The 17,717-nt window shown below is 44.2% G+C and overlaps 1 protein-coding gene across 1 annotated transcript in view; it reads right to left on the bottom strand.

Annotated features, from left to right (window-relative positions):
* Positions 1 to 243: 243 nt before the first annotated feature.
* LOC137542475 (polyamine-modulated factor 1-binding protein 1-like) overlaps positions 244 to 17,717 on the bottom strand; it is a 52,110-nt gene continuing 34,636 nt past the window's right edge. The window contains exons 7-9 of the mRNA XM_068264415.1: positions 15,873 to 16,007; positions 6,675 to 6,809; positions 244 to 1,556 (exon numbers count right to left, since the gene is read on the bottom strand). Coding sequence (XP_068120516.1) covers positions 1,453 to 1,556; positions 6,675 to 6,809; positions 15,873 to 16,007 — 374 coding nt within the window. The 3' untranslated portion in view covers positions 244 to 1,452. The remainder of the gene's footprint in view (positions 1,557 to 6,674; positions 6,810 to 15,872; positions 16,008 to 17,717) is intronic.

The raw sequence follows: 17,717 nt of genomic DNA, 5'->3' as shown, positions 1-17,717 counted from the left end.
TGGTAGGACATTACACTATGACTATGGTAGGATTAGAGTGTGAGCTCCTCTGAGGACAGTCAGTGACATGACTATGTACTCTGTAATGTGCTGCAGGAGATGTCTGTGCTATATAAATACATAATAATAATATGGTAGGACATTACACTATGACTATGGTAGGATTAGAGTGTGAGCTCCTCTGAGGACAGTCAGTGACATGACTATGTACTCTGTAATGTGCTGCAGAAGATGTCAGTGCTATATAAATACATAATAATAATATGGTTGGATATTAGACTATGACTATGGTAGGATTAGATTGTGAGCTCCTCTGAGGACAGCCAGTGACACGACTATGTACTCTGTAATGTGCTGCAGAAGATGCCAGTGCTATATAAATACATAATAATAATATGGTTGGATATTAGACTATGACTGTGGTAGGATTAGAGTGTGAGCGCCTCTGAGGACAGTCAGTGACACGACTATGTACTCTGTAATGTGCTGCAGGAGATGTCAGCGCTATATAAATACATAATAATAATATGGTAGGACATTAGACTATGACTATGGTAGGATTAGATTGTGAGCTCCTCTGAGGACAGTCAGTGACATGACTATGTACGCTGTAATGTGCTGCAGAAGATGTCAGTGCTATATAAATACATAATAATAATATGGTAGGACATTACACTATGACTATGGTAGGATTAGAGTGTGATCTCTGAGGACAGTCAGTGACATGACTATGTACTCTGTAATGTGCTGCAGAAGATGCCAGTGCTATATAAATACATAATAATAATATGGTTGGATATTAGACTATGACTGTGGTAGGATTAGATTGTGAGCTCCTCCGAGGACAGTCAGTGACATGACTATGTACTCTGTAATGTGCTGCAGGAGATGTCAGCGCTATATAAATACATAATAATAATATGGTAGGACATTAGACTATGACTATGGTAGGATTAGATTGTGAGCTCCTCTGAGGACAGTCAGTGACATGACTATGTACGCTGTAATGTGCTGCAGAAGATGTCAGTGCTATATAAATACATAATAATAATATGGTAGGACTTTAGACTATGACTATGGTAGGATTAGAGTGTGAGCTCCTCTGGGGACAGTCAGTGAGTGATTAGTGACATAACAATGTCCTCCATTTAGTGTTGACGGCTTCCATAGCACTTTACAAGTACATAATAAATGGAAAAAATACTGCACCAGATTATTTGTTTGTCTTTTTACATAAGATTAAAAGTTTATCTTTAGCCACTGAGTGGCGCTGTGATGCTGAGGAGTTTATTCTCAGCAAAGTCTGAGTCTTGTGTTCAGCTTGTGTCAGTGCATGGCCCGCTTTTGTAGGTCTCAGGATAGTGCTTCTGGCTGCTTCATACGTCATCATTGAAGAGGCGCTGTATGTTCATTGGCAGTTATGTCCTCATGTCCCACCAGTTAAATTTGCAGCTACATGAAAAATCGATGTATGAAGGTGCAGATTCCAAATGAAACCAGAAGAACTAATGCAATCTTCATATTCTGGTTAGCAGCCAGCAGCTCTTCTCTAGAAACTGTTTACAAAAAAAAAAATAAAAAAAAATTAACTGGATGTTGGTTAAAGGAGAGCACCCAAAAAAATAAAAATCATACTTTGTACAGTTACTACTAATGTAGGAGCAGAGGAGTCACAAACTACTGTAGGGAAAACTCACCATTGTGGGAGGGGAGGAGTGGGAGGAGTCACAAACTACTGTAGGGAAAACTCAACATTGTGTGAGGGGAGGAGTCACAAACTACTGTAGGGAAAACTCACCATTGTGGGAGGGGAGGAGTGGGAGGAGTCACAAACTACTGTAGGGAAAACTCAACATTGTGTGAGGGGAGGAGTCACAAACTACTGTAGGGACAACTCATCATTGTGGGAGGGGAGGAGTCACAAACTACTGTAGGGAAAACTCACTATTGTGGGAGGGGAGGAGTCACAAACTACTTTAGGGAAAACTCAACATTGTGGGAGGGGAGGAGTCACAAACTATTGTAGGGAACACTCAGCATTGTTGGAGGGGAGGAGACACAAACTACTGTAGGGAAATCCCTCCATTTTGGGAGGGAGGAGCCACAAAGGCAGAGACTCAGACTTCTACAAGGGATGCTTAAAATTGTGGGTAGGGTTCTGGTGGTGAGACACAAATTACTGCAAGGAAATTGTGGAATGGCTGAAGAAAGAAAATGAATAGTTGCTTTTTCAGCTAACTAAATGTATTTTCAGAACTTGCCTCATTCTCACCAGAAAATGAGAACAAAATGTCCATGAAGGTTTGGCAGTATATGTAGTTAGCCAATTAAAAGTAATACATTCAACTCATGGTGTTGGGGCAAACTTCCCAACTGTACATAGTATAAGGTTGAAAAGATCTGACATATTTTCTTTGGCAATGCTGGAATTTGAATGAGTTTTCAATGAGGGAAGGAACACGCAGGAATAGCATGAGTTTTCCCCATAGCACATATTGGAAAACACATATGCGATTCTGCCTAGTGTGTTCCTACCCTGAATGTAGTTTTTGGTATGATATGCTATTGCCCTCTGTGTGTTCAGTATATGGGAACCAGACACACCCTCCAGGCTAATGTACAAGCTATAGGTACCATGAAGAAACTTGTACAAACAACATTAACAATATTCAGCCCTGCCTGAAGGAGACATTCTGCTTCAGGGGTACAAGTGTGTATGAGGGGTTAATGAAAGTTTGGAGACCCTGAGGGGAAGGAACAAGAAAAATATCTGCCATTTTTTGAGAGACAATTAGTGACAAGACTATATACCCTGTAAAATGCTACGGAAGATGTTGATGGTATATAAATACTAAATGATAACTAGATAATGTGGATGAAGGCAGCACTCCGTAAAGATAACAAAAGGGGGATGTGCCACGGCTATCCGATGAACCAGTCGGATGATAAACGTTAAATTTATTAGTGGTCTGACTAAATTTAAAGTTAGGCTGTCTGCGCACAAGTCTGCGATCCGCAACCGTTATGTAGACCAGTCAGTGGCAGCACATTTTGTGCAGAGTGGACACCAGGTTAGTCAGCTGCGCTGTCAGATCATTGAGGGCGTTCCCCCTATGAGGAGAGGGGGGAGTAGGCTCAAGAGGCTTCTCTATCGAGAGGCATTTTGGATTAAAACTCTTGACTGTTTGGAACCTAGGGGCCTAAACAGAGAGTATGATCTGACACCGCTGCTGTGAACTTATCTTGTGTCCATTCGTATAGACTTTTTCTTTATTTTATTTATTCTTCTATTTACTTGTTTATCTGCTTGCGGTTAGCATCTTTGTGCGCACGTCTAGCATGTACTGATAGCTATTCTTAATGTTTGTCTGCTTAATTTAGCTGGTATTTATATAGATGTCCCCTGTGTGGTCCACCCAGTCCCTGGTTCTGATACAGCACATAGCGCTATGTGTGTGTTGGCGGGGGAGGAGCGTCCTGCCCCTGTGGTGGCTGTCTCCATGGCTACGCTACAGTGGGCGGAGCCATACCGGAGGGGACTGACGTCTCAGCGTGTTTTTTGCGCTATTCCATCTGCGCTCCACGCTGGCTTAGACGTCATGCCCCCTTCGGCTGCGTGGTCACATGACCTTGTGACTCCTCCCGCTGTGGCTGGCCAATGCGCGCGTCTCCTGTCTCTGAGGGAGAGGGGGGGGCGTGGCAACATGGCGGCGCCCATCGCGGAGAGCGGAGGTGTCCGTTCCCTACTGACACATACACACAGGTGGGTTGCTCTTATTTCCATTGGCTCCCCAGATTGTATAGGTTCCCTACTAGGTCCGCTTTGTGGCCCAATATACCTGATTGGCTGAGAATGCTACTCAGCCCAGGATTGGACAGTTTGAATCTGGGAGGGGGTATATAATGTGTATATGTGTTTCATTTAGTTAGGCTGTCACCAACTTGAGAAAGGGGCTGCGCCCCGAAACGTCGTTTTTGTGATTGCTATGATTCTTCTTCATTAAAGAGCATGATACAAGTGGATGGTGCCGGCTTCATATCTTCACAAATGATAACTAGATGTAATTTTTTGTAAACAATGAAGATGGCCGCCAAACAGGAAATTCATCATCAGAGCAGGGGCCTGCTTGCAGAGGTTCCTCTCAAATGTGATTTGACTGCTGGAATGTTACTCCACTTGTTGCCTTAGCTACTTGTCTGAGCTCTGCACTGATCTTTCTGCACTCACAGCTGTTCACAAGGTCACAGCTCCTGAGCCTGCAGACACTGGCTGTGAGCAGAGACCTTGTCTAACTCATACACACAGCACACACACAGAGCCTGCAGGGGGTGTGGAGGAGGTGTGTATAACTTCTCCCTATCATAGCAAAGCAGTGCATTCCTTTCTGCCTCAACAACGCTTGACAAAGAAAAGAAGATTAGATTTATTACATAGACAGTGCAACTAGAAAAGGCTGCAGTAATCCAGACCACATTAGAAAAGGTATAGAAACTTATAGGATAGAACAAATAAGGCTGAAAATTTTGTTACAGCACCTCTTTAATACTTAGAGAATGAGAGCTTTTTAAATTTTCTCATTGAAGTCAATAGGAAAATCTGATTGGTTCTTTGTGGCTAAACCCACTTTTTGGAGACCCCAAAATGTGACAGAAATGTTCATGTTGACCACATGACCAATTTACCCAAGTTTGGTGAGAGTAACTTCAGAGCTGTTCAAGAGGCAAAAGTGTAAAGGTTTCCAATGAAAGTCTATGGGAAAAAGGGTTTTTCGGGGGGGGCTCTCCAGGGGCACGGAGGGTGGGATTGCTTAACAAAGCACAAACAACCTATTCAGGTAAGAGCTGAACAAGTGTGCAACTTTTCAATATTCTACTCCTAAAACTCTGGGAGGAGTAGCGTATAGAAAATTGCTACATTTTTAATTGGCCGTTGGTAGCTCAGCCCACTTTTGCGTGTCTTCTATAAAATACATATTTTTATTCGGGGTGACACCACCAATATGTGGTCCAAGTTTGGGGAGTGTAGCTTCAAAACCGTACGAGTGCCAGCGATTTAACCTGCTGAGCGGTCTGGACGAGCTCAGCTCGTCCAACACCGCCAGAGGCTGCCGCTCAGGCCCTGCTGGGCCGATTTTCGTCAAATAAAAAGCAGCACATGCAGCCAGCACTTTGCCAGCCGCGTGTGCTGCCTGATCGCCGCCGCTCTGCGGCAATCCGCCGCGAGCAGCGGCGAAAGAGGGTCCCCCCAGCCGCCTGAGCCCAGCGTAGCCGGAACAAAAAGTTCCGGCCAGCGCTAAGGGCTGGATAGGAGGCGGCTGACATCAGGACGTCGGCTGACGTCGATGACGTCACTCCGCTCGTCGCTATGGCGACGATGTAAGCAAAACAAGGAAGGCCGCTCATTGCGGCCTTCCTTGTTTATTCTGGGCGCCGGAGGCGATCGGAAGAACGCCTCCGGAGCGCCCTCTAGTGGGCTTTCATGCAGCCAACTTTCAGTTGGCTGCATGAAATAGTTTTTTTTTAATTTAAAAAAAACCCTCCCGCAGCCACCCTGGCGATTTAATCAGAACACCAGGGTGGTTAAAAATGTTCTCTGTCAAAGTCAATATGAAAAAAGGGGTCTTCCGGGGACTGCCGCAGGGGCGCGGAGGGTGGGATTACTTTTTAAAGCACAAGCAACATAGGGTTTTATTCACTAAGAAAAATAGCGCGAGTAACTTTGTTCAGAGGAGCGCTTGCTATGCTGCCAATAGCACGTGTAGCGTTCATTAATGTGTGCAGGGTTAATAAGCGCGAGTAACAGGAGGTTACTGGTACTATTTTTCTTAGTGAATTAACCCCATACTTTGCTATGAGTCTAATAAGTGTGGAAAGTTTGGCGCTTCTACCCTGAAAACTGTAGGAGAAGTTGCGTATAGAAAGGGGGGGGGGGTGGAAGAATAATGAAATGGCGGAAGATGGTTGTAGTCAGCCAACTTCGCTACGCTGGAACTACGCATAGTTTTACGCAAATACGCTTCGCCAAACTACGGCTTTGAAATCAAATATTCGCTTCGTATGCATTTCTTAGACTACGCGTTAAAATATGCAATTACGCGTAGTGCGAAGCGTAGTGTATGCGGATGCTTATGCCCATATGCAGAAAATGTTACGCATTAATTCCTCTTTAATTGCTTACACCGGGAACTCTATGCGTACATTCCCCTTTCCAATGCGTAAATCTGTAAGCATACAATCGCACGCGGAAAATTAGACACGAGTAACGCATTCGTAGTTCACTACGCAATACACATGTTAACTACGCATAGTGGGCGTAAGCTATGTGTAGCGGTACTTCGCTACGCGTAAATTCGTAAGCGTAGTTTTGAAACTTCACCTACGAACTACGATGCGTAGATGCGAACTACAATGCGTAAATTCGCACTGGCGTAGTTTCTGCTCATCCCTGGGAAGGATAATAATAAGCTGCTTTTATCAAAGAACAATATGTTGGCCTTTAGGAATTCCTTGGGCAAGACTTCTTAGCACTCCAAGGTGGCCTATGGAACGTGTCCTTAGTGCAGAACTTGAGCGCTTTGAGTCCAACAAGAGAAAAGTGCTATACAAATGTTGGTATTATTATTTTATACAATGGGGGAGATAGAACTAACACCCCCTCCCCCCCTTATTATTACCTTCCAGGCTTTGTATTCTCTCCAGTAATTTTTGTACTGTATTGTGTACATCGGTCACTGTTATCTTGTCAGTCTCCATAACGTCCTTCACCCTCTGGAGGTCTTCTTTAGCTTCTGAGACAGATTCACTGAGGGCTGAAGAGGAAGAGAACAAATAAATGACCAAACAGAAGAAACCACAGTTACTCCCATGCAGATGAACTATATGGTCTGACCTTTAAAGACATTTGGAACCAGGGTTACATACCCCAATTAGTGTATCATACTTTGTCCAGTAGAGACGTCCACGCACCCAAAAATATAGTATATACTATATAAAGGTAAGAAGTGGGTCAATAGGACTTATAAGGTTTTTTTTTTTTTTTTTTTTTTTTAAACATCCCAATAATAGTCTACAGAATAAGTAATTTGTTTCACTTAAAATCATGTATTAATTCAATATACTGTATAACAAAACAAAAAGCACAACAAGAAGCAATTAAAAACAACATATAAGTTCCTTGCCACTTGCTGCGGCATATATAGATCAATTTCAACTCCACTTTATAAATACTAGCAAAAGCCCTGGTGCGGCCTGGGTATGTATTTGGCCCACTTTTTCTAACCCTAACACACAATTACTGAATGGGTGAATTTTGATTGGCTTTTGTAGGCTCCACCCAATTTTCTGAATATTAATTCCAGTCACCCAGTGACCAACTGTGCAAAGTTTGAGAACCCTGCCATTAACAGTGTTAGAATGGCTGCAGTTTACATTTTCCCAGTGAAATTTGTATTTGGCTCCGCCCCCTTTTTGGTTATGGGGATAACAAATATCCTATACTTTATTCCAGGTAATGTACTATGTGTGTGCCAAATTTCATTCAAATCCATTCAGCCATTGATTGAGTAACAAACATCCAAACGTCCAAACGCTTGCATTTATAATATTAGGGATGTATATATATCCCTAATAATAGGGATAATATTATAATATTAGGGATATACATATATATATATATCCCAGCCATCCTCCTTCAAGTAGGCAAGTGTGGCAACAGTGGCGTAGCTAAGGAGCTGTGGGCCCCGATGCAAGTTTTACATTGGGCCCCCCAAGCACTCTATACATAACAATTGATACAACGCACCAAAACCTGCCAATGGCAACTACAGTGTCAGAGGTGCAAGAAGGGGATGGGAAATAGCTTGTTAATGATTACCACTATTCAAAGTATCTATGGAAGTGATTATTACCAGCATAGGACCAATAGAAAGTTAATACTGCAGTTGAGGGAGGGCCATTCGGGGCCCCTCTGGCCCAAAGGCCCTGATGCGGTCGCAACCTCTGCAACCCCTATTGCTACACCCCTGTGTGGCAATATAGTAGATATAAGGCTAAGCTTGAATAATGAAAATGTTTCTTGAATCCCAATTAATTTGTTAATGGGACTCCGACCAGTACTGCCAAGTTTTAAATGGAAAAGTTGCCCCCAAATGCGCTCCTCGTTCGAATATCAAATTACTAATCACCTCACCTTACTACACTTTAGCTCTATTGGATCACTCCTGCATAACAAGTGTGTGTATCACTTTGAATAATCAATAAGGTTGGGGTAATATGCAGAGCGCTCAACAATATCTCATATCTACTTTAAACTCAGTTTACATATATGTATGCAATCCCTAGAATGTCCTCATAGGATCAATATATACAAAACAATAAAAGCCAAAACAGGTCAGCAAACAGCGCTTTTTGGTGAGTGAATGCCATACTCACCAAAAAGCGCTGTTTGCTGACCTGCTTCTGGTTAGCAAGACAATCTGGTGAGAGGCTGGATTTATTATAAGGTGGTGGCACACTGGGTGCTTTGCTGTGTTAGCGGGGAGCACTTAAGCTGGTGATCATACCCTGCTATAGCAGTATCACTCTATTGCCATTCCATTTCCTTTCCATGTGGGGAGTGATAAACCTGGAATATCTGGATTGTGGAAACCTGGACCTACTGGCTGGGCCAGAAGCGTTTTCTGCTGATTTTCATTTGATCAGCCATCTCATCTGGTGAGCGTAATCTATTACTGTTAAAGGGAACCTTAACCGTCACTTAGTTTAAAAACAACCATTGCAGTCAATGTAGGTTGCACAGCAGATGCTTACCGCACTGTCTGCTGTTTCCATTAGTCCCTCTGAGCCCTGTAGTGCGCCACATCTTTTCTAGCCGACTGATCAGTCGGCACAGTACTTTCCCCGGAAGTACTGTCTAATCTGCCTCCCTCGCTTGGTCCTAGCGCCCGTCTATTCTTCGTGCCTGCGCAGTAGTCCACCTTGCGCGCAGGCGCATTGAGAATCATAGCGTGCGCGTGAATCAGACTGGGATCGTGTTCAGGATGCTGATTACATGCGCGAGTACCTTTCTATTGCCGGCTGTATGTTCCTCTTACTACCAAATAGTGGGCGGTACTTTGCACAATGAGGAAACACAGCCGGCAACAAAACAGTTTATGCGTATGCTCCCCAATGAGACGCTCTGTCTGTGTGCTCGTACGCAGCAGCAGCACATTATGACAGGGAGAACGCGCTGAACGCTAGTCAGCCGGGGCTCCATGCTGCCCCGGAAGTAATATCTTGCTGTCGCCGCCATCTTGATGACGTCATTAAAACGAAACTGTGCCACAGAGGGATAACGGGTGACAGCAGAGCGGCGCAATAAGAAAGAATAGATACAGCTAACTGTGAGTAATAATGGAATGCTTTCATTTTAATAAACAGCTCACAGTTAAGGTTCCCTTTAAGCTGGATGATGCTGGTGGAAAACTGAATATAGTGTCAAGAATAGAGTTGGGCCGAACGGTTCGCCGGCGAACCTGGTTCGCGCGAACCTAGGTGGTTCGCGTGCGGGTACCGCACGCGAACTTTATTGCGGAAAAGTTCGCCCCATTGCGGTTCGCCCCATAATGCACTGAGGGTCAACTTTGACCCTCTACATCACAGTCAGCAGGCCCAGTGTAGCCAATTAGGCTACACTAGCCCCTGGAGCCCCACCCCCCCTTATATAGGCAGGCAGCGGCGGCCGTGGCCACTCGTGTGCCTGCATTAGTTAGAGTAGGGCGAGCTACTGCAGTCTCTCATAGGGAAAGATTAGTTAGCCTTAGCTTGTCCCTGGCTGCATACCTGTTCATTGATCCTGCCACTGCATACCTGTTCATTGATCCTGCCACTGCATACCTGTTCATTGATCCTGCCACTGCATACCTGTTCATTGATCCTGCCACTGCATACCTGTTCAGTGATCCTGCCACTGCATACCTGTTCATTGATCCTGCCACTGCATACCTGTTCTGTGAACCCACCACTGCATACCTGTTCTGTTCAGTGGACCCGCCACTGTATACCTGTTTAGTGAACCCGCCACTGCATACCTGTTCTGTTCAGTGGACCCGCCACTGTATACCTGTTCAGTGGACCCGCCACTGCATACCTGTTCTGTTCAGTGAACCCGCCACTGCATACCTGTTCTGTTCAGTGGAGTTTGGTGTGTCAGTGTGAAGCAGTACCTTAATTACACTCCCTGATTGATGTATACACATGCAAGATGTTTTAAAGCACTTTAGGCCTGTCATTTAGCATTCAATGTGATTTCTGCCCTTAAAACGCTGCTTTGCGTCAAATCCAGATTTTTCCCGGTGACTTTTGGCGTGTATCCCACTCCGCCATGCCCCCCTCCAGGTGTTAGACCCCTTGAAACATCTTTTCCATCACTTTTGTGGCCAGCATAATTTTTTTTTTTTTTCAAAGTTCGCATCCCCATTGAAGTCTATTGCGGTTCGCGAACTTTAACGCGAACCGAACCTTCCGCGAAAGTTCGCGAACCCGGTTCGCGAACCTAAAATCGGAGGTTCGGCCCAACTCTAGTCAAGAAGTCTGAAGGACTTTTTTCAGAGACTGTTTTTTTTCTTTTTATTGTTTTTTATATATTGATCCTATGAGGACATTCTAGGGATTGCATACATATATGTAAATTGAGTTTAAAGTGGATATGAGACATTCTGCATATTACCCCAGTACTGCCAAGTACTTAAAGAAGCATATCGGTAGCTTGTGCTCTCCTCTTTCATTTGATGTCTGAATGGCCGTTCTACACCAAATAGTTTTCATTCGATTTAAATTTAAAAATCGCGGCCGCCATCTTGGCTATGTTATAATTTCCGGGCCACCTCAGTCCAGAGGAGTTCGAGAAGTGTATTACTGAATAAAGCAGGAAGAGGAAGTGACACGCATGCAAGAGGCTCCTCCAGAGGGGTCATAGCACGACTTTGTATGAAGTCGTCTGGCCCCATGCATTTTATGGCGGCAACACCAGGTGGAGTTTGGATAAAACAAGTGGCTGGTAAGTGTGCTGACACACTCAATTGTTTGTGGGTATGCTTAAAGGCCATGAGAGGTGCTTGGAGTCCCTTTAACTTCATTAGGAGGAAAGTCTTGGCCTACTGTATACAGTGCAAGAAGAGCTGGGTATCTCTAAATTAAATTGGAGAATGTATTAACACTTATTGCGCTCACTAGGGACATGAAAAAAGATGGGGAAGGAAGGGGAGAGGAAGGAAACAGTGTAGGTAAATTTAGTGCACCTTAAATTTAAGATTAGTTTAGCTTGTAGATTAGAAGACTTGACCATAACAGTAAAGTCCTGGGTGTAGTATCTGGTCAGCTTCAACTTCACTTAGTACAAAAAAGTGTAAAAAATTTACTGTTATGATTTGTGAAAAAGTCACACGTTAAATAAACACCCATCATGTGCCAGAGATGTGACTACCGGTACTTTCTTCTAAATTCAATATAAATGGCTCTGGAATTTAGATATAACACAAAATGATGGAAGTTATCAGTACGGAATCCTCACATTTATTTATTCAAGTATTTATATAGCGCCAACATATTATGTAGTGCTGTACAGAGTATATCATCTTGTCACCGACTGTCCCTCAGAGGGGCTCACAATCTAATCCCTGCCATAGTCCTATCTCTATGTATGTATCGTGTGGTGTATGTATCATAGTTCAGGGGCCAGGGCCAATTTTAGAAGGAAGCCAATTAACTTATCTGTATATTTTTGGGATGTGGGAAGAAACCGGAGTGCCCGGAGGAAACCAACGCAGACACAGGGAGAACATACAAAATCCTTGCAGATGCTGACCTGGCTGGGATTCAAACCAGGGACCCCGAGCTGCAAGGCGAGAGCGCTGAACACTATGCCACCGTGCTGCCCATGACCCCCAGTTGATAAATATCCATATAAGAGACGCTGCATATGCAAGGGCACTACCATTATCACAGCGTAATATAAACTTCATAGTGAAGTAGTAAAGTCCACAGGAGTATATATCTGCATGCGCCCTCTGTGGCCTCACACATGACAGAATTTGTGTGCAATTTCCATTTTTGCAAATTAGCATTTGAATTTTTGACAGAAAAAACGGCCTACATTTATGTTTTTTTTTTTTTGTTGTTGTACAATGCAAGTCAATAGTCAAATGTTCTAATTTTCATATTCCAAATGTGGAAATTTGCATGCATATGTGAAGTTAACTATATATAATTTCAAGTTAATTAGCTTCATTGGTATGCTTGAAAAAATAGAATGGGAAAATTTGCATAAAAACGTAAACAAAAATAAATAAATAAATAACTGGATGTGAAAAATTGCAAAACATAAACGCGTGCACTGTTGCGAATGAGTGCGGTGTTCGCGTTTAGTTAGCGTTTGTTATTTTCCTTATCTTCTCATTGTATGATTTGCTGTGCCTTTGCTACTCTCATGCCCTGTCTTGCTTTAGCCTTGTGTCACCTCTGGCAATCGCCTCTCTCGCGATTGCGCTCCTACTTCATATCTGCTTTTGTGTATGCACCGTCGCGGGTTGCCGACTAGTTTGGTGCACACACATACAATCTGTCCCTTTGCTCAATCTCATTCGCAATCGCTTCTCAGGCGATTGCGTTCTCACTCGGTTTCCTTTGTTGTGTGTCCGTCGTCGCAGGGTGGCGGCTAGATTGGTGAACACACATACCCTCTGTCACTTTGATCTCTCTCTTTCAGGGCTATCTTGTCCTGCGTTTCTTCCCTTCGTACAATTCCTGTCTGGCGTCTGTGGTAGGGCACAGGATCTGTTCCTCTGCACTCCACAGCTCCATCTGCTGACAGGAATTTCCCTCTACAGGTGCGTTGCACCTTTTGCTGGGTTCCCTCAAATTATACGCTTGTGGAGGATTTCCGCAGTGTCAGCGCACATCCTGTGCGCTGATCACGGAGAGAATTCCACAATCGTTACAATCTTAATGTAGTTAATTCTTGGGGAGTGCATTTTGCACGCCTACTAGTGCAGTCAGTTTTTTGTATTATCTGTACTGCCTAGTCCTGTCTTGTCTTGTATGGATCGCATTCGCCCTAGCGGTAGAGGCAGTGGATCCTTCTGGCCTGAGTCCTTGGAGTATAACCTTGGCAGTGGTTGCTACCAGTTACTCCATTAGTCTGTTTTGTCTGGAACGAACGCTTGCTGTTGTCTGGTGTTAGGCAACCGATTAGCAAGCGTTCCCGCTATCTGTTTGTCTTTGTTTTCCGTGTTCATTTGTTAGTCAGGGTTGGTACGCTTGTCACTGTTGCGCTTAACGTGCGGTGATCGTGCCATTAACGGCTTGTCACTATTGCGCATAACGAGTGGTGACCGCATTTAGCTAGTTCCTTTGTTATTTTCCTTGGCGTTCGGATTGTAGTTATCTACTGTGTTTTCCTTTACTCATTTCTTGCTCAGTCTTTGCTCTGCCTTGTGTTTCTGATAGCAATCGCCACTCTTGCGATTGGCTTTCTCATTCTGGTCTGTTCGGTTGTTGTGTGTCTACTGTCACCGGGTGGCGACTAGATTGGTAGACATTCATACAGTCTGTCTCTGTTCTTGCTTTCTATTTACTACCTTGTTTATATTGCTCAGTGCTACTTCACTTCATACAATTTCTATCTGGCATCTGTGGTTGTACAGAGGTCTTGTTCCTCTGTACTCCACAGCTCCACCTGCTGGTTGGAAATTCCCCTCTATGAATGCATTTGCATATACTGGGTACTCTGCTTCTGTGACTGTGGGGATTCCCATCTGCTTCAGCGCACTTGTTGTGCGCTGACTGTGGAAATCGACCTTAGATCATTACATTATGTTTCCCTATGGCTCAAGTGGGTGATATTACAGTGTAACAGCGTGCTGACCCGGAAGCTGTTATGGGGTAATGGTCATTTTCAAAATGGAGAACGGAGAATTCCATTGATCACAATGGACCAACAGGACGCAGGAGAGGAGAAAGAGATTGAGGAGCAGACTACACAGGAGGGGTTTGATTCACAAAAGGGTGCTAAGTGTTAGCACGCCAGTGAAAAGCCCCCTAGCACGTGCAAAGTGTCTTTGCATGTGCTAATATGTGCGCAAAAGTTTGCGCACGCAGAGCTTAGCATTGTGCGCCATAAGTTGGTGCGTGCAAAACGGCGCATCGTCCGGGAAAAAAAATAGCCTGATAAGCTATTTTTCACGTGGATGGTGCGATGTTTCGTGCGCACCGTGGCAGCGTTTTGCGCACACCAACTTAACGCACGATCAGTAACAGATTTGCCCGTGCAAACTATCTCTCTCCCCCCGACAGACTCATGTGCCATGCCCTCCACTCACCTCATCCATACATTTGGAGGTCACAAAACACCCTACTCCAGTCATGTGAATTGCACCCACCTCTGTCATAATGCCCCCATCTCAATGCCAACAGTGGCAAAGAGGGTGAAAGACTGTACATGCCACACCTCTACCAGAAGACACGCAAGGAGATAAGGCCACTTTAAACATCAGTACCTCAGCTGGACAAACCCACCTTATGTCATCCTTTGCCGGGGGTACAGGTGAGTATGAGGGGGTTATGAAGGTTCAGAGACCCCTGTGGAAGGAACAAGAAACTAACTCTTGAAATTTCCACTAATACCTGCCCTTTTTTCAAGTATATCACCGCCCAGGCAACCGCTACTTCAGTCTGCTTCCATTGGGCCGGCGGCTTCGGGCCATCTCCACAAGGGGTTTGATTCACAAAAGGGTGCTAAGTGTTAGCACGCCAGTGAAAAGCCCCTTAGCACGTGCAAAGTGCCTTTGCACGTGCTAATATGTGCGCAAAAGTTTGCGCACGCAGAGTTTAGCATTGTGCGCCATAAGTTGGTGCGTGCAAAACGGCGCTTCGTCCGCGTAAAAAAATAGCCTGATAAGCTATTTTGCACGTGGATGGTGCGACGTTTCGTGCGCACCGTGGCAACGTTTTGCGCACACCAACTTAACGCACGATCAGTAACAGATTTGCCCGTGCAAACTACTTAGCACCCTAGTTTGCATGTGCAAATATTTTAGGCGTTGTAACTGTGTTATAAACCTTTTATGAATCCAGCCCAAAGACTGATAGACACATGAACTCATTCTTCCCCTCGACTTTCAGCCTCTTTAACCCCCTCTACATACTCCCATCAGAGCTCTTACCCCCAACGTGCCACAGCCTGGGCTGTGACACGGTAAATCAATCAATCAAACCACAGGGCTAACTGATCGTCCATCTCTATGTCAGACTGATACTGTATATAGATAGAACTACAGGAGGAACTGTTGTGTACAACGTACAATGTAAACTGTTGCCCTGATGTTCCTCTGTTTGATAACTTTTGCATGCTTGTGCACCTATCTATCTATCTATCTATCTATCTATCTATCTATCTATCTATCTATCTATCTATCTATCTATCTATCTATCTATCTATCTATCCTTTCTGTCTGTCTATCTATCTATTTATCTATCTATCTATCTCTTCTTCTTGAGCTATGTATTGTGCCAAATCCAATTCTGGGCATGACTCAGTCATGCTTGGTGAAATAAACAGATTCTGATTTTGATCATTTGCCTGGCTGTCATGCCGGTCTGGTGTCTTCAGCGGTGTCTTACCAGGAACAAGCATGCAGCCAATTGGGTCACATCATCATGATCCACATGCTGGTTCTTAGCCAATGGTTCAGAAAGTATCAGAGGATCAGTACAACAGCCGGGCAGATAGCAATTCTTGTGTGAAGAAAGTCAACTCAGCTTCCATATTCCTCTCACTCAAAGCTGCTTTCATGTTATACATTGCAGGAAGTACAATGCTAAAACCTCCTTATTACCTTCCAGGCTTTGCATTCTCTCCTGTAGTCCCTTTACTGTATTGCGTACATCCGCCACTTTCGTCCTGTCAGTCTCCATAACATCCTTCACACTCTGGAGGTCATCTTCAACCTCTGAGATAGATTCACTGAGTGCTGAAGAGGAACAGAAGAAGCAAATTACCAAACAGAAGGCATCACAGTAACTTACATGGAAAGCAACACAATGCTGTCCTTCCAAACCACAGGAAATGCACACTGTCAGGACCCAGCCCCGCCGCACGCCTGCAGAGACAGGTTCTGGTGGTTTTCCACCAAATCGAGAGGAGGAGCAGATGTGTTTGCAAAACTGACTTCCTGTGTGAATGCCACTGTCTTCAGTATTTTTCTGTGTAAAAACAATGTTTCTACAAGGCATAGTCTTGAGTTATGTTAGAATGCCTTTTCATATCCCACAAATTATATATATGTATATATATATATATATATATATATATATATATATATATATACAGTACAGACCAAAAGTTTGGACACACCTTCTCATTCAAAGAGTTTTCTTTATTTTCATGACTATGAACATTGTAGATTCACACTGAAGGCATCCAAACTGTGAATTAACACATGTGGAAGTATAGGACATGACCAAAAAGTGTGAAACAACTGAAAATATGTCATATTCTAGGTTCTTCAAAGTAGCCACATTTTGCATTGATTACTGCTTTGCACACTCTTGGCATTCCCTTGATGAGCTTCAAGAGGTAGTCACCTGAAATGGTCTTCCAACAGTCTTGAAGGCGTTCCCAGACATGCTTAGCACTTATTGGCCCCTTTGCCTTCACTCCGCGGTCCAGCTCACCCCAAACCATCTCAATTGGGTTCAGGTCTGGTGACTGTGGAGGCCAGGTCATCTGGTGCAGCACCCCATCACTCTCCTTCCTGGTAAAATAGCCCTTAACAGCCTGGAGGTGTGTTTGGGGTCATTGTCAATGATGGTCCAACTAAACGCAAACCGGATGGAATAGCATGCCGCTGCAATATGCTGTGGTAGCCATGCTGGTTCAGTATGCCTTCAATTTTGAATAAATCCCCAACAGTGTCACCAGCAAAGCACCCCCACACCATCACACCTCCTCCTCCATGCTTCACGGTGGGAACCAGGCACGTAGAGACCATCCATTCACCTTTTCTGCGTCGCACAAAGACACGGTGGTTGGAACCAAAAATCTCACATTTGGACTCATCAGACCAAAGCACAGATTTCCACTGGTCTAATGTTTATTCCTTGTGTTCTTTAGCCCAAGCAAGTCTCTTCTGCTTGTTGCCTGTCCTTAGCAGTGGTTTCCTAGCAGATATTCTACCTTGAAGGCCTGATTTGCACAGTCTCCTCTTAACAGTTGTTCTAGAGATGTGTCTGCTGCTAGAACTCTGTGTGGCATTGACCTGGTCTCTAATCTGAGCTGCTGTTAACCTGCGATTTCTGATTTTCTTTGTAGCGTTTGATGGTTTTTGAGACTGCACTTGGAGACACTTTTCAAGTTTTCCCAATTTTTCGGACTGACTGACCTTCATTTCTTAAAGTAATGATGGCCACTCGTTTTTCTTTACTTAGCTGCTTTTTTCTTGCCATAATACACATTCTAACAGTCTATTCAGTAGGACTATCAGCTGTGTATCCACCTGACTTCTCCACAATGCAACTGATGGTCCCAACCCCATTTATAAGGCAAGAAATCCCACTTATTAAACCTGACAGGACACACCTGTGAAGTGAAAACCATTTCAGGTGACTACCACTTGGAGCTCATCAAGAGAATGCCAAGAGTGTGCAAAGCAGTAATCAAAGCAAAAGGTGGCTACTTTGAA

This window comes from Hyperolius riggenbachi, chromosome 2 (genome assembly GCF_040937935.1).
Source record: "Hyperolius riggenbachi isolate aHypRig1 chromosome 2, aHypRig1.pri, whole genome shotgun sequence".
Classification (NCBI taxonomy): Eukaryota; Metazoa; Chordata; class Amphibia; order Anura; family Hyperoliidae; genus Hyperolius; species Hyperolius riggenbachi.
The sequence above is the reverse complement of the archived record's forward strand: the minus strand, read 5'-3'. Positions and strand labels throughout refer to the sequence as shown.